Source organism: Lissotriton vulgaris, chromosome 3_1 (assembly GCF_964263255.1).
Source record: "Lissotriton vulgaris chromosome 3_1, aLisVul1.2, whole genome shotgun sequence".
In the NCBI taxonomy this organism is placed as follows: domain Eukaryota; kingdom Metazoa; phylum Chordata; class Amphibia; order Caudata; family Salamandridae; genus Lissotriton; species Lissotriton vulgaris.
Genome location: NC_141689.1, coordinates 886,146,722 through 886,170,745, shown reverse-complemented (window position 1 = coordinate 886,170,745; position 24,024 = coordinate 886,146,722). Strand labels below are relative to the sequence as shown.

Sequence of the window (24,024 nt, the reverse complement as noted above, 5' to 3'; positions counted from 1 at the left end):
CTAGGATAACTTTGCATCGTCGCGCTACCAGCGGCTTGCGAAAACGCAAAAACCCACGCGAACTAACAAGCCGCAAAAAACCAAATTGCATATTCGCACTAATTCGCGGCTTCCGAATTCGATCTCGCGCAAATTTGCGCCTCGCGAATCCCGCGAAATTGCAGAAAAACGATTTTTGCAAAACTGAAAGCACTCAGCAGGTGCAAAAGTTCAAGTTCATCATTAGTAACCATTCCCTGTAGTGCTTCCTGAGGGGCCCCTCCGGAGTTCAGTTGCCTACTTGCAACTATTCTATGACCCTGCTCTGACCCTCACAGCAGGCTCAGAGAATAGCTACAAGTATGCCACAAAGGCCCTGTTAAAAAAAATTACACTGCAACAGAAAGCAATTATAGATAAGGAAGCAGGTGCCAGACTGGAAGTTCAAATTCAGTGACACATTAATCAACCTCTAATTCATTAATGTCAGTTGAGGCAGGGCAGGTGTGCTAACAAATTATGCAAAACTGAAAGCACTTAGCAGGTGCAAAAGTTCAAGCTCATCATTAATCAGGAAGCACTTACAGCTAAGGAAGCAGGTGCCAGCTCAAATTCAGTGACACATTAATCAGCCCAAAATTAATTCATGTCAGTTGAGGCAGGGCAGGTGTGCTTTTCCCCCCATAATCTACAGTGATGAACCAGAGGGTGGCAGTGATGTACCAGAGGGTGGCAGTGGTGAAACAGAGGGTGCTGTGATGAACCAGACTTAGAAACAACATGGTCGCGACAGTTGCGACCCGACAAGTAAGTTCGCGTTTGCGAACTGGTAAAAAACCCTCGCGAACTGGCAGAAACCCTTGCGAACACAAAAAAAAAGAAAAAATCCGCAAATTTGCGAAAGTTCGTGGATTTTGCGCCCATGCTTACAAAAAACCTTTAAAGAAAGCAATGAAGAGAGCGTGGTGGACTCCACGAGAAACTCTACTTGAGAGAAATGTAAAACCAGCGACGGAAAGGATTGTATGTGTGTCAACGTTTTGTCCTACGTCAAAATGGTTGAAGAAGACAATCTACCAAAACTGGCATTTGGTAAAACATCTGGATAACACTCGGGTTATTGCAGCAGCAGGTGTCGAGGAGTTTCCTTCCTGCCATTTGCAGCCTGCATATTTCTAGCTGTCTTCACAATTCCAACAGGACTTCCATAGTGCGCTGTGGAAGGCAGGTCTACAGCAGAACGTATCCCGTCTTACTGGTCAGGCCTGATGGGTCCACCATTACCATTCGCTATAAGGAGCCCAGGAGAGTCCTTGAAATGCCTGTAGATATCGCCACTCTTTCGGAAGCAGAGCGAAAGGCAAGATTCCGAAAACGTGATCCAAAACGATTTCAACCAAAAGAAGAAAAAGACGAATTTGTGGATGAATTTAATGTAGATGAATACAAAAAATTCTGGAAGAATAAATAACCTATTTTTCCTTTCTTCTCCAGACTCCGAAAATATTAAATCCCGCTATTGGCAGCGCATATAAATAAATGTTTTACTATTAAAAAAAAAAAAAAAAAAAAAAAAAAAATGTTGCTTGAAGCTCCACTTTTTGCCTTTAAGAAAGACAGAAGCATTGCCAATCAGATTGTGTGAGCAGCGTTACCAAAACCAAAAAGGATCAACTCTTCGGGATTATGTGGGCCTGCCTCCAGTATCAGGCCATCACAAATGCAGAACTTGCATTTGTTGTGATTCAACAATAGAGGGAAACCTCTTCACACACAATACCAACCATTGGAAACATGACACATTCTCTAATTGTAAGTCCAAGTATGTAGTATATGGGATTCTTTGCCCGTGTAAGAAATTATACATAGGCAAGACTAACCAAGAAGTGTGTCATAGGATTTTGCAACATCAATCAAGAATTCGTAAAAATGTACTGACAGCTCCCTTAGTGAACCACTGGCATGCTAAAACACATACGGAAAAAGATCTAAGATGGACTGTCATTTCAAAAGTTGAACAGGATTGGAGAGGTGGAGATCTAGACGCAAAATTATTAAAACGAGAAGCTATGCTCACTATAAAATTTAATACAGCAGTCAATGGGCTAAACGAACTTTCAGAGATGTATAAACTTTGAAACGGTTCATTCCTGCAGCTCACCATTTCTGGACACAAAATGTATGTAGATTGCGCAGCACAGTAAGATTTTTCTCACAGATGACACACATTAAGACTTCAGAGCATCAGATAGACAAATGCACCGTAGAACACAGGCTTGTGTAATTTAGCAGCTTTCTTTCCAACCACAACGCCCATAATTCTTGGCATAAGGCCATATTGAACCTGACATCGCACACATGTAATAATATTCCCCTTGGTTGTGGCAGCCACAAATTGAATAGTAAGGAGCGCGTGGACATAGTCACCCCCGAATGGCCAAGGCAAAGTGCAGGCAATTAAGATGAGCGAGCACAACAAACATGAATTATTAATGTGAGTTTGATTCCGGGAACAGCACCGACTACAACTCCCAGAATTCTTAGCGACAGCTACGTCTTTCCTGTGACGCATTAAGCAATTTCCGCACGCGCCCATCGGCATTGAATCATGTGGAGCAGCAACAGCGAGACTCTCCCTTGAAATTCTTTCAAACCATTTTTTAAGGTAAGCTGAGCCACATTAGATGCGTAATTGGCATAAGATAGCAAGATGGTAAGACTACCTAAAACTTGCTGTCCTAACAGCACCGCAGACATGTTTGTAACTCAAACTTAGTTTGTTTGTTTCCCTCCTCAGATTAATCCCGAGTGCCTCCTTCCAACTTGAGGCACAAGAATCATTTTTGAAAAAGAAGACGGCTTTCTGTACAGGTACACCGATATATATGCTCCTTAATGTTGTGCGTTGGAGTATAGTTACGGGCACTAAAATGATCTTTTGACTAAAGTCTACATTCTGTTGCACAGAGATGTAAAACACCATTTTCATCGATAACTGGCTCTGCGCCACCCCTAGCATTTTAAGCAAGTACCTAAATTCTACTCCCAAATATTTAATACCGTTTGTGTTCTGATTAAATAGGACTGTGACAGATTCATGATGGCTGTTACAGGTGTGACAGTATTGAAAGAACGAAGAACTGATTTTTGAGCTCTGATTGAAGGTAAGGGTTTATGCGCAGAGGAGGCTTGTAGAGTTAGGGGGCCTTAAGGTCAAACACTAAGAGAAGAAATCTTTTATGTCTTTCAGCTATTCTGGTCCTGGTGCGAATCCCCACATTGGGAGGGGTTTGAAACGCGTAGACCACAGTCTTTCAGGCCAATCAAAGACACATTCTGCATATGTTTGAATTTAGAGAATTTCATGCTGTTGATGGCCTGTTTTGATTTTGATTTAGTATTAAGTATTTTCTCCAGTAAAATTGTTGCAAAATAGTCAGGGTTGGTGTATGATGGTATGTGTAGTGTCCAGAGAGGGGTGTGGAATGATGGAATGAATGAGCAGGCGAATTTGACAGAATGAATGGGGTGTGGAGAATGCATAAGAATGAATTTTGCATGTAAGAAAAATATTGTCATGTATATATGTGAGGAAGAAAGGGAGGTTGGATGTATATTTCAAACATTAAATATCCTAAGATGTTTGTATTGTTTTGTGTTTTTGATGAATTGCTAATGTAAATTTGAAAAACTTGAGATTAAATCCAACGGAAAGAGTGGTTGGTGTGACATTGTTTCTTTAAATGCATTGCAAATAGGTTTTGAAGATTGTGGCAGCACTGGTGTTTTCTTTGTTACTTGATTATAACAGGCTTGGCCTTGCGGTTTAAGAGCTAAACCCTGTATTGTTTTTCAGTATTTTCGCAGGGCAGGGTTATGAAGGGCATCCTGATTTCAGTGATTTCATTATCTTGAGGGAGTCAGCCAACATAATGGGTGAATTGAAGGAGGGTTCCTCCAGCGTTGGATAACACAGGGGGGGGACCCGTCTGTGTTGCCTTCCGTAGCAGATGGGGATTCTTCAAGCGAGGCTTGAATGATTGTAATTTTTTTATAAAAGTATTGTGCAATCAGATTCATCAATTCTTTGGTACGGGTAAAAACGCTGTTAGTTGCATAGGTGGAGGAAAAGTCTTTAACAATTTTGAACAGTTCCTTGATACTGTTCCCTTCTTGCTCAATTTTAGAGGACAGAAAGATCTTTTTTTCCTCGCAAAGTTTGGCGTAATGGGCTTTTAATAACGATTTATGCGCCATTTTGTCCGTGGGGTTAAAGTTCTTCTTACACACTCTCTCAAGACGTTTGCAGGTACTTCTGCTTTTCCTGAGAACCTCAGTAAACCAAGGGGCGGAGGCTCTACAGCCATTTGCCGCTCGGGTCTTAGGAGGGGCGAGTTCATTCAAGCATATCTCTAGCCAATTTTCTAGTGAGTGTACGTCGCTCTTTAAGTGGCCACTAAAAGAGATAGCATTTTTCCTAAGTGCTCAAGCTAATGCCTCCGAAGTCAGCTGATTCAAAGGCCTGACACTGGTGGCATGTGGTTTGCATTGAGATTGAGGTTGTGCTAATTCTTTGTTAATAATTCTGAATCATTTTTGTCCACCATAAGCGTGGAAGGGTATACTCAAATGTGAGTCCCTTGCTCACTGCACCATCAGGAACAAGAGCAAGATGGCCGCTGACCAGGAGTCCTAGGCAAGGGCTCCGGGATTTGGGATCGCCAATTCTGGCATAAATCCCTGAACATCCCGACTTTACAGCCCAAGACCTGCCAAGACTGGCGACCTAGGACTCGGAAACAGAATGAAAAAGAAGATATTGTGATTACCTCCGTAGGAGAGGTAGCAGCCTGGCATCATCCGGACCGAGAGGGGACTCGGGGGCGCCCGGGCGGGGACAGCATCAGCGGACGCCCGGGAGACTGTTGGCGGAGCGGGCGGAGAGCGGAGAACTCTCGGAGCGGTGCAGGCGGGGTCCGATCCGTGAGAGGGACGAGGCGGCTTCACCGGGACCCAGGACGGGGATCGGGGACCGAGCGCAGAGACGAGGAGGTGAGGGCACTCGCGCTGCTGCGGCGCAGCCCCACGGCGCCCAGTCATCGCCCCCCCCCCCCCCCCCGCCGCACTTCAAGACAGACCGGGAAAGTGAGAAAGGTCTGCAGTCCGCCCCGCCTGACCTTAAAATGGCGGCCAATGCGGACAAGTAACAAATAAACATTTACACATATAGCGCAGAGGATCTGACATAAGTATCCACACACTTGTGGGATAAGTTGAACTCGGCTAGATTAGGTGCAACCAACAGAAAAGCGGAATCTCTGCAAGTTTACATGCAACAGCAATCAATCTAACTTACTAGAGGAAAGCCAGGGAAATTGGACCAATCAATGAGGGAAGCTGGACCAGAGAAAGAAGTGGAAAGTGAGAAAGGACTCCCTGCCTGTATAAAAACAAACATAACGGCAGCCATCTTACAAGGATTGTTTTTACACCCAGCATAGAGCAGAACAAATGTCAGCCGGCGAATTAATTAATAAGCACTCTGAAAGTACAACTACTAGAGGTAAATGAGGAATAATTATGGAAAAGAGAAGCCTTATCCAGTACTACTCAGTGAAACTATAATGGAAAATTCTAGATCTGGGATTAAAAGCAGCAATAAATAACATCAGCAGTGGGGCTACCTGGAATAAAACGGAAAAAGAAACACCATAATAAATGCAGAACGGAGCAAATATGAGCGAAAGATACCCAGAATCTACTGGCTTGAGTGCCCAGAGTATAAAATACCCCAATAATTTAACTAAAAATGCAGCTAAGAAGTTTAAACACGACTACCTGAGGAAAAACCCAGACATACTATTCGCAGACCTATACTTTAATGCAACTAATGGTACGAAAATGAATGACCTCATATTCTATACATCCAGAGCAGCTAAATGGCGCAATGCCTTCACTAGGATGCTTACCATAAAAACTACGAAAAACATTCCTCACGGCTTAAAAATGTCAACCGCACTATCACAAAGATGCAAAGCCGAACTTAACATCACGATATATAAATCTGGAACAGTGCTGATACAAGCAGCAAATCGAGATCTAGAGAGATTTGCCAAGACTTTCCTATCGATAAAAGACTCAATGGACGACCCGAGTAATCAACCTCTCCTAACCCCACCAGTAGACACTCTAGACACTCACGATGTCACAATTAGAGGCGCAATTAGAACCAGGAGCCATCATGCGCCGGCGTCAACACTAGCGACTACCCAGGTAAAGTTAACGGGTCTAGTAAGGCCTCTACCAGAGAACACGACTAGAAGAACTGAGAGGTCTACCTATCAAACAAACAAAGAACAAAATCAGCGCCTTAGAGAAGAATCGCCCCTACTCCCGAACCATGAGACCAACAATTAGATCATACACTGGCAGTGAGGGTAGCGCCACCTAACAACCAGGAGTGGGATGAGACTGAAGAGGGTGAGACAGTGAGGGTAGCGCCACCCAACAACCAGGAATTGGATGAGACAGAAGACATCAGCCTTCCTGCATCCCAAACCCTCGCCAGCACTATACCAAATTCGTACACACCTACATCAACAAACGAACTCCCAACAACACAGGACTTATCTAACTCCATCAACCTCCCTACACCTCACGCTAATACAACACCAGCGGCTTACAGACCCTCAACCTCTAACACGATCCTACCAACTCAGAACATATCCAGCACCAACGACACACCTAATGGAGATGGAATAGACAATCAAAAAGAGAAGATAAAGAAAATGGCAGCGCAACGAAGAACCGTTCCGAAAAGGAGAAGTGTTGAGCGGATGTACAGATCGGCCGCCCCAAAGAAACCCCACCAGAACAAGAAGGACTTTAATAAGCTTCAGAAACTTGTGAGCAAGCTAACACAAGCCACTATGAATACCGTACAGGCGATAGAAAAAATCGAAGAGAGGACGGCGAACATTCACGCCAAAGTCACGGATATCCAAAATCTTGTACATTCCTCACACAGAAAGAGCATCGAGGCGAACATGTGTTTAAAACAGAGAGACAACCGACCAGACAGGACGGAATCATTATCTAAAGAGGAAACGCTGGCCTTAATCCGAACATATGACCTATCGGACCACAAGGAGGAAGAGAGAATCCAAACAGTCCCACTAGACGTTAACAGAACAGCGAGAAAAAACGATAGAACATCCAACCCCCACAATTTACAGCACATACAGCTAACACCAAACGAAGCCGAAAATGTGAACGCTAGTAAAAAAGAAAAACATCTATACTGTCTACTACTCAACTGCCGATCAGCTACCAAACATGCATCGGACATAGCGGACCTCATCCTCAACAAGGACATCGACCTGGCAATCCTTACAGAAACTTGGCTTACGGAATCCTCATCCCCAACCATGGATCTATTGATACCACCGCAATTCAACGTTCTGAGACTGGATAGACACGGAAAGCTAGGGGGAGGGATAGCCTGTATTCATCGATCTGACATAGAGGTTAAACAAATTCAGGCCGACCCACTTGAATCCTGTGAGTATCTTGGTCTTAACATAAGATCAACTAACACTCAATGGTGCAACCTGCATACTTTCTACCACCCACCAGGAGATAAGACAAAGTTTATAGCAGAGTTAATGGAGATCATAACAGCCAACTCTAACGACGCTGCCAATAACATATTCCTAGGCGACTTCAACCTGCATTGGGAGAACTGCAATGACAAACGGGTCAACATGCTTAAAGGTTTCCTCACTGAACTAAACCTCACTCAAGCGTGCACACTGCCCACACATTCTAAAGGAGGGACGTTAGACTGGATAATCTCAAGAAACAAAGTTGCAACAATCCACTCCATAACACCATGTGACTGGTCTGATCATCACGCCATAACTTTCATGATACCCGCAATGAGAAAAGGTAGGACCAGGCAACCTGTCAAGACCAAAAAATGGACTCGAGACACAAAAGAAGCAAATATGGAACTACTGGTCGAAAGCTGTGAAAGAGACTTAAAGCCACCCAACAACCTGGAAAAAGTTAACGAGCTGACGGAACATTACATAACAACTGTCGAAAATATCGTTAATAACACCATGCCATTAAAATTGAAACGAATCTCAGAAAAGACTAAAAACCCGTGGTTTAACGAAGCACTAAATGAAGATAGACGCAAATTGAGAATGGCCGAAAGAAAATGGAGGCAACACCCATCATCTCCTGAACTGGAAGCCCTCAGAAAAACAAGGAAACAATATAATAAAAAGATCATCAACTCAAAAAAGGAATTTATAAGAGCAGAACTGGATAATGCCAAAAACAGGCCACGAAAACTATTTGAAATCCTAAAGGAGCAATCAAACAAACTAGCCAAAACAGTGCAAGAAAATTCAAAAACATCTCTAAGCTGTGATGACTTCTCCACATTTTTCACCGAAAAGGCCAAAGCACTCGAAATAGAGCTTAAAAACTCGGCGTTGAACCTTCCCAACGAACCTTGGTCTACTAACGATGCCAACTCTACAACGGATTGCACTATGGCAAAAAACAAGGCGAGCTGGGAAACATTCGAACTGTACGACCAACACACGATTGCCAAGACGCTCTCAGGAATCAAACCTAACAACCACCTCCAAGACCCTCTGCCTGCAAAATGCGTAAAAGAAATCAATCACATCCTGATTCCAATATGGACCGAAATAATAAATGCGTCACTGTCACAAGGGATCCTTCCCGACTGCCTAAAAACAGGTCAAGTCGTTCCCATAATCAAAAAACCCACAGCAGATACATCAGATCCAAATAACTTTCGCCCAGTGACCAACATCCCTTTACTGGCCAAGGTGACCGAGAAATGTGTGCAGAACCAATTGAGCCAACACATCACCAAATTCTCCTTGCTAGATGAATGCCAATCAGGATTCAGAGCAGGGCACAGCACTGAAACAGCGATTCTCCACATTACCGATGACGCACTACAGGCCCTTGACCAAAATCAAGCATGCTTACTGATTCTCCTTGACTTGTCATCGGCATTTGATACGGTAAATCATGAAGCATTACTGACCAGGCTACGGGACAGGATGGGAATATCGGGAATAGTGCTGAAATGGTTCGAGTCCTTTTTACAGAACAGAACACAGCGCTTCCTGGTTAACCAATCAATCTCCCTTCCTTGCCCTACCACAATTGGAGTCCCTCAAGGATCGACATTATCCCCAGATCTGTTTAACCTATACGTCGAGCCACTCACAGAAATTCTCCAAAAATCTCAAATATCCTATCACATGTATGCTGACGACACGCAAATTTACGTAAAGATCGGATCCATAAAAGAATTGGAATTAATGAATGAGACACTAAAAATGACACTTCAATGGTTAACGGCAAACCACCTGAAGCTGAATGCACATAAAACAGAGTTCCTACTAATCTCTCCACCAAAGAGGAATACAGAAATAATGGAATGGATGAAAGTCGTGACTGCGCTAAACTGCACCCCAACCCTTGTCAACTCAGCCAAATCTCTAGGAATCATCTTAGATGAGAATCTAGACATGAAAGCCCACATTAACTCAATGGCGAAAAGTGCCCGCTTTCACTTGAACTACCTAAGAAAATTGAAACCATTCATTACAGAGTCAGACCTCAAATTGGCAATCCAATCCTTAGTTATCTCGAGGATTGAATATGGGTGCACCACCTTGGCTGGATTACCAAAAATGTCCACAGCACCATTGAAAGCCTGCCTTAACGCTGCAGCAAGACTTATCACCGGAACTAGGAAATATGACCATATATCCCCGCACCTGAAAGCATTAAACTGGCTACCATATGAAGCAAGAATCCAAATAAAGATAGCATGTATCACACATAAAGCATTACACGACAACACCCCAAGATATCTAGCAAAGAAAATTCAGTTGTCCGGTGGCAACCGACCATCTAGGAGTGCTGGGGAGCTGCTACTACGACCACCCTTCTTCCGAAAGAAAAAAACCTATGACAGAGCGTTCTCAGGAGCGGCCCCCAGAATATGGAACTCACTCCCTCCAAACATCAGGAAGATCCAGAATCTGGTAACATTCAAACGGGAAGTGAAGAGCCTGCTGATGAATAGATACATTACTTAGCGAAGATCACTGATCATGGATCTGCTATAATACTGCCTTAGTACAGATCATGTACGCCATCAAAATGGGAGGCACAGACAATACTATAATGGAATACGTATCCTATGATATGGGAACAACCCAAAGGCCAATAGGAATGGATATTTGATTGAACAGGAGAACAGCATCTTTCATGAACTTATACCGTGCTACCTCATACATGAACCTATACCGTGCTACCTCATATTTGTTATATATACATGTTTTGTTATTATTTAATCATAGCATATTTACTTATGCTAACGTCACATGTGCTACGAATATATATGTCATCTACCTCACTGCGATTGCTTGCTAACTGCTTATACATATGTTAACCTTGTTTCCTTTTCTTATTTCATGTTAAGCGCTCTGATACCCACGGGTCTTGTTCGCGCTATACAAAACTTTATAATAAATAAATAAATAAATAAATTCAAGCAAGCCGGGCCGAAGACGGCTGAAATGCCAGAAACCGGTCCCCGGAAGCTTGTTTCCTTCCCAGTTTAAGAATTGGCTTGGTAGTTTGGTCTGCCCTGTTCCCATGATGCACTGGGCCAGGGACAGACTAATTTGCATGTAGTCAGGTTCTGAGCTGGGATGGTGCAGTGAGCTACAAAACGGTGATGGATCAAGCCCTGATCTTTGGACTGGGTAGGAGTGTTCTGCTTAATTCAGATACTCTGTCCATCACCACCCCCTTTTCTGAATCGTTTTTGTCCACCATAAGCGTGGAAAGGTATACTCAGATGTGAGTCCCTTGCTCACTGCACCATCAGGATTCAAGCAAGCTGGGCCGAAGACGGCTGAAATGCCAGAAACCGGTCCCCCGAAGCTTGTTTCCTTCCCAGTATAAGAATTGGCTTGGTAGTTTGGTCTGCCCTGTTCCCATGATGCACTGGGCCAGGGACAGAGTAATTTGCATGTAGCCAGGTTCTGAGCTGGGATGGTGCAGTGAGCTAAAAAAGGGTGAAGGATCAAGCCCTGATCTTTGGACTGGGTAGGAGTGTTCTGCTTAATTCAGATACTCTGTCCGTCACCACCCCCTTTTCTGAATCGTTTTTGTCCACCATAAGCGTGGAAGGGTATACTCAGATGTGAGTCCCTTGCTCACTGCACCATCAGGATTCAAGCAAGCCGGGCTGAAGACGGCTGAAATGCCAGAAACCAGTCCCCGAAAGCTTGTTTCCTTCCCAGTATAAGAATTGGCTTGGTAGTTTGGTCTGCCCTGTTCCCATGATGCACTGGGCCAGGGACAGACTAATTTGCATGTAGCCAGGTTCTGAGCTGGGATGGTGCAGTGAGCTAAAAAACGGTGATGGATCAAGCCCTGATCTTTGGACTGGGTAGGAGTGTTCTGCTTAATTCAGATACTCTGTCCATCACCACCCCCTTTTCTGAATCGTTTTTGTCCACCATAAGCGTGGAAGGGTATACTCAGATGTGAGTCCCTTGCTCGCTGCACCATCAGGATTCAAGCAAGCCGGGCCGAAGACAGCTGAAATGCCAGAAACCGGTCCCCGGAAGCTTGTTTCCTTCCCAGTATAAGAATTGGCTTGGTAGTTTTGTCTGCCCTGTTCCCATGATGCACTGGGCCAGGGACAGACTAATTTGCATGTAGCCAGGTTCTGAGCTGGGATGGTGCAGTGAGCTAAAAAACGGTGATGGATCAAGCCCTGATCTTTGGACTGGGTAGGAGTGTTCTGCTTAATTCAGATACTCTGTCCATCACCACCCCCTTTTCTGAATCGTTTTTGTCTACCATAAGCGTGGAAGGGTATACTCAGATGTGAGTCCCTTGCTCACTGCACCAATAGGATTCAAGCAAGCCGGGCCGAAGACGGCTGAAATGCCAGAAACCGGTCCCCGGAAGCTTGTTTCCTTCCCAGTATAAGAATTGGCTTGGTAGTTTGGTCTGTCCTGTTCCCATGATGCACTGGGCCAGGGATAGACTAATTTGCATGTAGCCAGGTTCTGAGCTGGGATGGTGCAGTGAGCTAAAAAACGGTGATGGATCAAGCCCTGATCTTTGGACTGGGTAGGAGTGTTCTGCTTAATTCAGATACTCTGTCCATCACCACCCCCTTTTCTGAATCGTTTTTGTCCACCATAAGCGTGGAAGGGTATACTCAGATGTGAGTCCCTTGCTCACTGCACCATCAGGATTCAAGCAAGCCGGGCCGAAGACGGCTGAAATGCCAGAAACCGGTCCCCGGAAGCTTGTTTCCTTCCCAGTATAAGAATTGGCTGGGTTGTTTGGTCTGCCCTGTTCCCATGATGCACTGGGGCAGGGACAGACTAATTTGCATGTAGCCAGGTTCTGAGCTGGGATGGTGCAGTGAACTAAAAAACGGTGATGGATCAAGCCCTGATCTTTGGACTGGGTAGGAGTGTTCTGCTTAATTCAGATACTCTGTCCATCACCACTCCCTTTTCTGAATCGTTTTTAGAAGGGCGGGCCCATACCTTTGGGTTCAGCAGAAATGGATCACATCATCTCCTGCACCAACACTCTGCATACGGATATTCATCAAGTGTTCCACTCATGCCCTGTGTAGTGCATTATTAATCGCGCCTAAACCCAAAGCTGGCCACAGCTGCAAATATATTATGTCTACTCAGTGCCCTGATCAATCCAAACAACAAGCGCTGTGTTGAGAAAACCCTGAAGGCCTCGGCACTCACTGTACAGACATAGCTTACCAAGCAAAGCTGATATTATAGCCAAACATGTTATTTTCGTGTGAAGCAAAATACCTAACTAGGCAAAGAGCTTTAATAACAAAATGTGTCGTGTGCAGAGGCTGCAGAAAAGGAAAATGGCCTTTAAACTCCTAACAAGCTTGTGCTAACATAACACAGTGCAAAGGTGAAACCATAACACAAGACACCCTCCCTTTGATCCGAGCACTGAACGCACAAGTATGAAGGGGCAAATTTAGGAACGCAGAGTTCAAGATCGATAGTTCAAACACAAGTCTCTGATTTGGCGCTTCAAAAACAAAAGGAAAAAAGGAACACAATTTTCGAGAAAAAAATCCCATTTTCGGACATTGAAAAAGTCAATAGGCAAGTGTTTCAAAAATTTTGAGGGTCCAAAAAAAAATTAAATAATCTAATGAAAGGTGTAGGTCAAGAAAACGAGACTGCAAACACAGTTCATCCTAATAATGAATATTAAAAATATGCAGCAACAGCCTCCAACAGGAAGTCACTGTCATCATCCGAAAATAGATCTGCCATCCAATTTATTAAAAGGAAAGAACATACATGCTCTTCAATTACCGGAGCCTCTTGTACCATCAGAGGACAACTCGGTGGGTTCTCGAGGAAGCTGTGAGCCAAGAAATCTTGCGCCGCTGCGAACACATTCCAACGACCCAGTATTCCATGCATCGCTGCAAAGGCCATAATCCCTCCATCAGAACAAAACAGCTCATGAGCAACTAAGGGACTCATAAAATGATTATAATCCGCATCAGGAGACACCGTATTGCAGAGACACAAATCCAGGGCCCATTCTAAGTCACAACTCAGGCAATAGAAAACAGGCTGGACGCATGTAAAGTAGGAAAATCGAAATGATAATCCATAAGCCGCACTCAGTGTAGCAAGAGGCAGCGCACCATAGTACTCAAGCATCCGGGCGCGAAGCAGCCCTAGCCGAGACAGCTCGTCGTGCAACACAGGATGTGCATCCATTTTGGAATAAACAAAATAGCAACAGCACGTCAGCAACAAGAGTCAATAGCAGGGGGAATCCACTGAACAGGCTGAAAAAATAGAATGGAAGAAGGCTGGAATGACCCCAAAATCCTTTGGAAGGAAGTCACTAAGCCACTGCTAACAACTTTAAAAAAGTGAGCCAGCCCCGAAGTGGAGAATGCATTGAAGATGGTGTGAATTAACTCACCGAAGTGCAAGGGCAAATCAGTAGTTAATAAGGCATGCACCTCCGTGCGGGTGTTAGCCACATAAAGGGCAAATGTTTCACGAGCAGATGTGAGGGCAGCTTCTTTCTGGGACAATAGAGCTCTTATGCGACTCATCTTATTGAACTCTGCTTTCAAGGTCGGAATCTTAGGCCAGATGGAAACATCAAGTTTCCCATGCGGGGGTGGATACATTACATTCTTGCACCAAACTACACGTTCACTGACTGTAACAACATAAGCACTCACTTTTATTAACCCACAACAATCCTCATTGTTTAGAAGTAAATAACTCCCATTTGCCAGTAATGTGAATGTGGGAATGATGGCAGGCACGGGGGTACCTTTGAAAATACAGGCTAAATTAGGCTCATTTTGATTACAAGATCCATGTAATTGGATATGTCGACACATTAAGGAATGATCCTGTGTTTCAGTGCATTCTTCACCATTCAAATAAACTTCCTTTCCCTCCCTAAGACATCTATATGTAAAAGGAAGCGACCAGGCTTCATGGAGATAAGAACTTCAAGAGGCTCATATCTACTAATAGCAAAATACTTCACACAGTTTTTAAACTTGAATAAAGGAAACAGCAGAGTTATTAAACTGTGAATAAGCCACGTTGCAGTATTGGCTTCTGCCACAGAAAACAGCAAAGGCTCCAACCTCACAATGTGTAACATGGAAAAAGAAGCATCTTTCATCGGCAGTAAGCGTTGCTTGTCAGTCAAATTAAAAGGGGCAAACAATTATGACGTATTCATGTAATGCCAAGGCACTTTACCGGCCTTAAAGGTCTGCAATGTCCATGCAAACTGCATAATGGAACGCAACTGAATTTGACCGTGGTACAAAGCAGACACTTCATCTTGCACAATATCTACAACAGATGACACAATATTATCTAATGTGTAAATACGGGAAGAGAGCGTGTTAATGCTGTTATCTATAACTGCTAGCACTTTTTCTAAATTAGCTTGATCTATAGCTCTAAGTCGGGTAGCCGCCTCAATCTGGAAAGCTTTCCAGAGTTTGTTATAATAAACAGCATATATCCATCTTTTAGATCTACCTTTAGCCGGGCCTTTAATAAAATCATTCAGATCAACATCGTCAGTCAGTTTAGATAAATGCAGTTTAACTGACGCCAAGGTAGAATGTCTGAGCCAATTCTGACACAATTTGCCTACAGAATAGGTAGTCACAGAATGGCCACTTTCAAAATGGGGATCAACCCTGACCTGTGTAAAGCCCTGAGCTAAACCCAGAAAATGATGCTGGCATGAATCAGCACTTCTATGCCAGAGCAACCAGCCTTCGGGATCCAAACTGGATATGTTAAAGGAGGAATTCAATAACAGAGTTTGCAACTCTCTCAAAGAAAATGTTGTGGTATTACTCCAACCGGAATATTCCTCTTAATCAGGAAAAGAAGGAACATTTAATCTTTTAGGTGTAGCCAATCCAAAGCATGTTGTCTGTGAAATAGTAGAATTCAAAAACAAAATATGGTTCGGGATGAGGCATGCACGGTGCAAAGCCTCAGTGCCTTGCACTTGCCAGCTTTTAGAACCCCAAACTGATTTAAGGTCTATTGTATCCTTCCATAACTCGTAGCCCCCAACAGCCAACTGGTCTAGAAAGGACTTCGAATACAACAATTTAGTATCAGTAAATCTAACTTTGGATGTGGATTTTTCAACCATTTTAAAATAAAAGGCATTGGGATTAGATTGATTAAAATCTGTAAAGTAAGTGAACCTTTTCAAAAAGGTAGCAGAACTGCCTTGTATAGGAGCTGGACAGTGTTCCCACTGGGTGTAATTTACAGTGAGTCTCCTGGTATTAGTTTTTTGCAGGTAGTGATTAACAAACTGTTGATAACAATACAAATCACAGTAATTAGCAGACTCCAACTACAAATCTTCAGCATCAAAGGCAGCATAATATTTCAAATCAGAAAACAATGATTCAACGGCCTGAACATCCCAATCATCAGATTGTTTAACTACATCCCCCATAGATACTCTAAGCACATTAGGGACATTTATAACCTCAGTGGACCCATGAATTTGAAATCGAACAGCATCCCATACAATCCCATCTAAGACAGGCCAAGCAGTGATGTTAACAAAGTCCAACTCTCCTCAATCTGTGTGATGAAGAATGGGGAGCCAAAGTTCCATTGATATGTCGAATGCAAGTTCTCTCCTCAACATAGTGTCCATTGACGAGATGGAAAAAATAAAACACAAAACCAATTGACATAAAAAGGTAAATCGAAAAAAACACCATCCAAATCTAAGTCCAAGGGGGAAATACAATTTTTTTTAAACAGTCTTGCCAAAACAGCAATTCTCGAAGGCTTTTTTGATGTGTGGGTAACAGTGTCGAACGAAAATCTGGATTCTGTAGCTAAGCGAGTTTGCAAATCAGGCATCGATAAGTCAGTATGATAAGTGTAGTCAGTTTCATCATGTTGAGTACCAGGCAGTATACTCAATAAAGGACTGGAAATTGCAGGCAACTCGAGAGCAACATCAGCCACAGGATTGGAAACCGGGGCCAAAACAGAATTTCTCAAAATTGAAGGACATGAGACTGCCGGGGTCATACTAAGAAGAATCGGCCATTCTGTGTATCTTGACATTGTCAATGGAGATATACCTGTTCTGCTTACGACCTGGAAGTGGTGGTAAAATGACTGTTTGTGTGCCCTTCACTCCAAGCACTGGAAACGGAGCTCGATAAGAGGGACCAAATTCTTTCTTGCTATCGATCTTCTCACAAACCAGTTCTCTAACTTGGGGTAGCCAGTCAACTACCGGGATCTGCAACTCATCATCCTAGGTGGAGGGAAAATGTTCCTTTGCAAGACTGTCTCTTGTCTTTTGTAGATCCTGTAAAACATTGCAATGTTCATCTTCGTCAAAGGAGGCAGCTTGAGCCACTGAGTCTAGACCGTCAAGGTTCCGGGACATACATCTTGATACCAAAGAGCATCTCGTATGGGGTCCGCCCACCCAGAGGCCTTCTAGGGAGAATATTTTTAAGAGCACGCTGCACGCCATTGAGATGGGCAAGCCAGTTACTGCCAGTGCCTAAAACTCGAGCCGTCAAAGACTGCTTTAAATCTCGGTTCATCCGTTTCACAACACTATTACCCTCAGGTCTGTATGGAGACGAAAACTTGACTTGGACCCCCAACGAAGTCATGGCATCCTTATACGCCTTAGAGGAGAAAGCCGGACCCTGATCCGAATGGAAGGTGCCACAGGCAAAAATCCCTACAAAGATACGCAAGTCTCTTTGACAGTCCGTGAATCAGCGCTGCGGTGAGGCCAGACCCACACAAAGCGTGTGCATGAATCAACTGCTACTAAGATGTACTTATGCGCAGTATCAGAAGAAAGGGGACCGCAGTGATCCAAATAAACACACCCAAGGGGTTTATTAGAAATGTACAACTGGGGCGGATGAGCAGCAGTCGAAGGCTTAATCTGCTGGCAAATGTCACATTGAAGGACATAGTCACGCGTCTGTTTGTACAGCCCCCGCCACCAGAAACGTTGTTGTAACTGAGCTACAGTAGCTGAAGCACCCGCATGCAGAGACGCGACACCTTCATGGGCTGTTGTAATCAGAGTAGGCCTGCGGTCCGCGTTGAGAAGTAACTTCTCACCAACGTCAGGAATTTTCACATAAGGAACTTTATCAGAACTTAAGTGGTATGAATAATCCGAAGGGAATCCTTTTGGATATTTACCCCCCTTCTCAGTCGCAGCAACAGCTGCCAAGATATCATCATCAATCTTAGTTTTGAAACGTGTAACCGCTGCAACCAAATATATCGAAACCGCTGATTTTGCTGCCTCATCGGCAAGCGAATTGCCAACAGCGTGGACTCCCATGAGCTGATGACCAAGAGTGTGAATTACAAACACGAGCGGCAACTGCCCTTTAAGCTCAGCCACTCGGACCCAGATCATTTTATGTTTTATTTTGCCACCCTTGGAATCACAAAAATCATTCTGAATCCGAAAGAACAGGTTTTCATTGTAAGACTGGACACAGTAGTAAGAATCACTCACAATAAGAGTAGTCACACCAGGATCAGCGTACTCCAATGCAAGCATCAGAGGACGAAGCTATGCCAATTGTGCGGTGCAGTCCCCTAGAGTCTGTGTGTGCACGACCCTGGACTTGAACTCGTCATTCATCATGGCACCTACCACAATAGCGCAAGCGGAAACGTATGCGTGCTTAGACCCATGCGCAACCTGTGCCAAACCATCAGTGTAAATGATGCAATGGAAGTCCTCCAAAGGCCGCATAGCCAAAGGGGCAGGATGAACAAATTTATACTGCAAAAACTCCTGCGACTGTAAGGAGGCATCAAAAATAAATGTGATATCCGGAGACGTCAATGATGCTGCCCATTGTATCCACCGAGGGTGCAAAGCTTTAGAATTTGGTACACTGGCTTTCGTCACTGCCTCTAAAGCAGGAAACGGGGTCACAACCAACATGCGTTTTCCCTGCGACAGTGCACGTTCCTTGAGAATCGCCATTTGCACTGCTGTCAAAACTTTTTCCACAGAGGAAAACCGCATTTCAGCCGAAGTGTACAAGTGCGACTTGTAAACAATAGGTACTGTGTCTCCTTCGTTAAAAGTAAGGTACGTGAATCCCACAGCCCCAGGGATGATTCTTATCAACAGGTTGGTGTGGTTATCACGAGTCAGTAAGAATTTAGATTCTAGTAGATCAGCCTGCAAAGATTGCAAAATAGCTGAATGTTCTGGCAGCCAGCAAGATTTGGTAAAAGTAGGTTGTATCAAAGCATACAAAGGCTTGATATGCTGAGCATGTTCGGGAATATATGTACGCCCGAAATTCAAAAATCCCAGCAAGGACTGGAATTTTTTCAGAGTTGTAGGAGCGCGCAGTTGTGCGCATTTCTCCAAGAAGTGATGAGCCAATCCTCTACCTTCATTGTTGAGCTCTTGCCCAGGAACAACACTGTGTACTCTGCAATGTGAGACTTTGCAAAGTTGAATTTGTAACCAAAGTCCGCAAAGTTACAAATTATGCGGTCAACTCGACACAGATGCGCCCAAAGCTCGTCGTCTGTGAGATAAATGTCATCCACATATAAACATGCTTCAGTGTCTATCCTCTCTAAGAGAGAGACTATACTGGCAGCAAACACGCCTGGACTATTCTTATAGCCCATCGGCAATCTTCTATACTGGCGCTGTTTGCCGCCACAGGTAAAACTGGTCCTCTAAGAACTCAGTCCGTCCAAATTGTGGGCAAAAAAAAGTTGGATATGTCAAGCATGGTTTTAAACAGTTTACGCACAAGACCATCCACAAGAGCAGAGCTGTGAGTATTCTGTACTGCACAGGTACGGCAATGCAAGTTCAAATGCCGGTAATCCAATACCAAACGGTACGAGCCGTCAGGCTTGGTCACAGTAAAAAGCGGGTTATTCATCGGTGACACTCAAGTTTCAATCACACCTTGATATTCCAATTGCTCAAGGATTTCCGCAACGGAAGCCTTAGCTTCACGTGGGATGGGATATTGAGGTTGAAGCTGTGGCATAGACCGTAAGGGAATCTCGTGGTGTGGGGAAAATTTATCCTAACCACACTGTGTACGGTACAAAGCTGGCGCAAGAACCTTAGCCCACTCTTCTGCAAAATTCAGCGCATGCTCTTTCAAGACCATGTGCGCGAAACTAGGGAGGATCACCTCCTCCCCTCTCGGAGCTGCGAGCACAAAAGGTGGGGGCCAGTCAGCCTCCGCTAACAAAATGTCATATGTAGTCGTAAGATTTTCCCAAAATACCCCTTTGATGGTACTCTGTATGTCACCTTCAATCAAAAGGACTATGTTATAAAGACTATCAGGGGGAGCTACTCTAGTATCAGCTGTCTCCACCACAACATATCGATCAGTCGCTGTCACCTTCAGTAGCGGACGCAGGGCCTCTCGCACTATGGTAATCTCCGCCGCACTGTCCAGCAAGGTCAGAGCCCATGTCTGATTCCGAAGCTGCGTTCTATCTGTGGCATATCTCGCTGTTAAAGTTGCAACTTTCTTTTTCTGAAACTGGGGTCTCTTCGGTGTCGAATCGTCCTGCTTGCCTTTACTGTCTTTCCAGCGGGGCTGGTCGCGTCCCTGCTGGCCACCTGACCTCTGCCGCCTCCTCCACCACCGGTCGATGAGGCCGATGAGTCTTGAAAAGAACGAGGAGAGCGTTTCAGAAACCTGAAAACGATCAGGTGATTTTATCGTCGCGCAATTGCGCAGGTCATAAATACATTCTGTAGGCGCAGGCACTGGTGATGCAGGACGAGACTTCTGTTTACCCTGTTTTTGTTTTTTCGGCCAATTTAGTTTTTTGGTCTTGGGCTGTTCCTCAGTCTCTGAATTCGGCACTTGGGGTTGCTTTTTCTCTTTAGTGGAAAATGGCATGACTCCCAAGCTATTGTGGCCCACGGTTTTATAAGGCGCCACAATAATCCTCGGTAACTGTCGGGGTTTGTCGGCATTGGGAACTGCCTGCAATGCATTGGACACCTGAAAGTTCACCGCATCCCGCTTGACATTCGCAAGTATGAGATCAGGAACTACGTCAAAGGAGCCGCATAGACGCATACCCAATTCAACCGCTGCCTCAGGTCCGTGCTCATCTTGAACACGTTTAATGACCGTCGGAAGGACAGTCATGGACGGAGTGCCGAAGCACCTCGCATAAACCGCCGCAAAGATCTTTCCCCACGACTCACAGTCACACATTTCTGGGGTCAAGTCTTTTGGCATGCTAATTGTCAGAATCCTTTGTTTTTCACCAGGAGTCGTGTTAGGAAATACTGCTTCCAGCTGGTCAAACTTCTCGGCAAGCCAGAAAGGAAACTCCTCCTTATCCTGGGGGCGCTTGCTCATCACAGCGTTGACCATAACAGGAATAAGCTTCATTCCGCCCTGTCGGGCAGGAAGCACAACACCACCTGGGGCCCCGCCCGGGAGATTGCGGGTTATGTATTGCACTAACGTCTTAATCACGCTTATCGCGACTACATGTAGTCATCTTAATTAAGCAACGGAACATGCCACGTGCTGAGGATGAGGTGTAAATCCAGCCAAAACAAGCCAAGTCGCGCCTGGAATGGACAAAGGACCTAACCTCGGAGCTGTTAAAGAGTGGGGTAGGACGCCATCAAACCAAACTCGGTGCTGCCAAGCGTTTATCAGAACCTCCTGTGTCCTATACGGAGCATATTCGTTTGGAACAGCCGTGGCAGTGTACGTGTCGAACACAGTAGTATTTGCGCCCACAGCTGGGAAGGTCACACACGAATAAAATATTTCGTAAGGGTAAGCCACTTCCGCACTCGCCACCATGATCACAGCCATGCCATCCACGGGGACATTATAAGTCTGCAAATTATTGCGCACCGCAATGCGACTATGTTGCAGAATGTCCACCACGGCCATAGTTACACAGAAAGAGAAAGGTACAACAAAAAGTTTATAGCACATCTGGGTAGTAATTCAAAGAAACCGCTTAGAGAGAATCAAGCTTGAATAGACCTATTTAAATATAGGTAGGTTTGTCCGACACCATTGTTTTCCGGAAACAATAGTGAAGGGTGTTAAGGACCGATATAAGTACTACTCAAGTGTCACGTAATAAGACCACCAACGATCGGGCGCCATGTAGCAGGGATTTCTGCTCATCTACAGAACTGTGCACAGAGACTTGGAACCTCAGTGAATTAGGGTGTGCCAAAACTCACCTCAGTATCCAAAATCCCCTACCAGACTAGCTATCAGTGTCTCATTGGTTCTTACCGACCCCCAATGATTAGACAACCCAGAACATGGACTTAGAACACCTCAGGTAACGTGGAACACATGAACACTCTTTCATTATACTAACATATCAATCCAGAACGAGGAGTCAATGAGAACACATGCGAGTTTGAAATGTTTATTTCTAATGCAGTTTTCTCAAATGCAGTATCTTAGCTAATACAAGCAAACATATTATAAGGAATAAGGTCAGGAGCATAGTTACTATTCCTTAAAATACAAAAGGCGAAAGCATGTTAAAATGCTAAAGGGAAAAGGTCTAAATAGAACCTCAGTTTACCCTCCCTAGCTAGTATATTATATTATATCTACACAAGGTCTCTTTGGGTTTTAGAAGGGCGGGCCCATACCTTTGGGTTCAGCAGAAATGGATCACATCATCTCCTGCACCAACTCTCTGCATACGGATATTCATCAAGTGTTTCACTCATGCCCTGTGTAGTGCATTATTAATCGAGCCTAAACCCAAAGTTGGCCACAGCTCCATATATATTATGTTTTCTCAGTGCGCTGATCAATCCAAACAACAAGCGCTGTGTTGAGATAACCTTGAAGGCCTCGGTACTCACTGTACAGACATAGCTTACCAAGCAAAGCTGATATTATAAGCAAACATGTTATTCTTGTGTGAAGCAAAATACCTAACTAGGCAAAGAGCTTTAATAACAAAATGTGTCGTGTGCAGAGGCTGCAGAAAAGGAAAATGGCGTTTAAACTCCTAACAAGCTCATGCTAACATAATACAGTGCAAAGGTGAAACCAAAACACAAGACACCAGTGATGTTCATGTCTTAGAAAGGGATACTGAATTAGGAGGAAAGTGGAATGCAGCCTTTTTTTCAAAGACCGGACTGGTTGATGAATACTTCACTTGTTTTCAAGACATACAACCAATGAGATACATACAATAGCTTTGCAGAACGTAAAATTGAATAGAGAAATAAGGAGAAATAATTTTTGCCACTATATGTACAATTGAACATCCTGCCCTTATAGTGAATTACACGTTAAGTGAAATGATTATATTATAGCCCTTAGTCTCCTCTGGCAATAATTACTGCATGCAATCAATATTAGATGTATAATGCATAGCTGATTTTTATTATGAGCTTGTATTGTTACATCAGATCAATTGATGGTAAATGGATTTTGGATATGATATGTAAGAAGCAAAATGCCTGGTGGCACTCATGGTTTTAATGTATATTCATTACTCGTACTTTTGTAGCCCTGAAGAAGTCTTGTGTAGTGGTGAAACGCGTTAGCGAATTTTTGTGGTTACTATTGGAGAACTGGTTTTGCTATCAGAAGAGAAAGAAGACATGAATAAAAAGGAACATGTTAAGAAAATTGAAATGGAGTCTGTGCGTTAAATCTCAGATCAGAGCTCAAAGCGGAATTTGGCGACATAGCTGAAAATATTGGTGAAATACATTTCTTGGGGTTTGCTGATCATTTGTTTTGACTTATTGAAGGTTAGGGGTTTGACCTTCTGAATATTTGCACTGCAAATATTTTGGAATATTGTGAAAGCACTAGGAGTGATAGGTGTGGTTCCTATATCTCAAACCCACTATTTTTGTAAATCATTGCCTGTGTTTGGATATACCAGTACAATCAAAGATTTAATTACACAGATATGGATTTTGAGGATAATCGAGAGGAGATAACGGCGATTTATTCAGCAGAGGACAGAATAGACTCAGGAGTGAGGCTCGACCCACTGAAAAAAATGAAGGTCTAAAAAGCAAGTTTATGAAATTGGAGAAGCTTAATAAGCAAGAGTTAGTAAAGTTGTGGGATGGTAACACCTTAAAGAAGAACATAGAAAATAAAAAGGTTCCCATGGGCTTATGTATTTTAATCTTCCCCAATATTAAGGTCCTAGAAATGGATCTTCTAGAATTATGGGAAGAGGGACTCTATGATGCAGTTTACAGAATGATGGGAATATTGCTAACAAACTTGAATAGAAAAGTGAAGCGATTACGAAAAGAGATTATTGCTCTTGGAAAGGAAATATAAGACATATATCTGCAAGAGGC

At 43.9% G+C, this 24,024-nt stretch overlaps 1 protein-coding gene across 1 annotated transcript; it reads left to right on the top strand.

The window, feature by feature from the left end:
* Window positions 1-1,090: 1,090 nt before the first annotated feature.
* Window positions 1,091-1,535, top strand: LOC147727162 (large ribosomal subunit protein mL55-like; the record flags this gene model as incomplete). Its single annotated transcript, XM_086963579.1, has 1 exon — window positions 1,091-1,535. A coding segment is annotated over one exon (360 nt), but the record flags the coding sequence as incomplete, so codon positions are not given.
* Window positions 1,536-24,024: the final 22,489 nt, after the last annotated feature.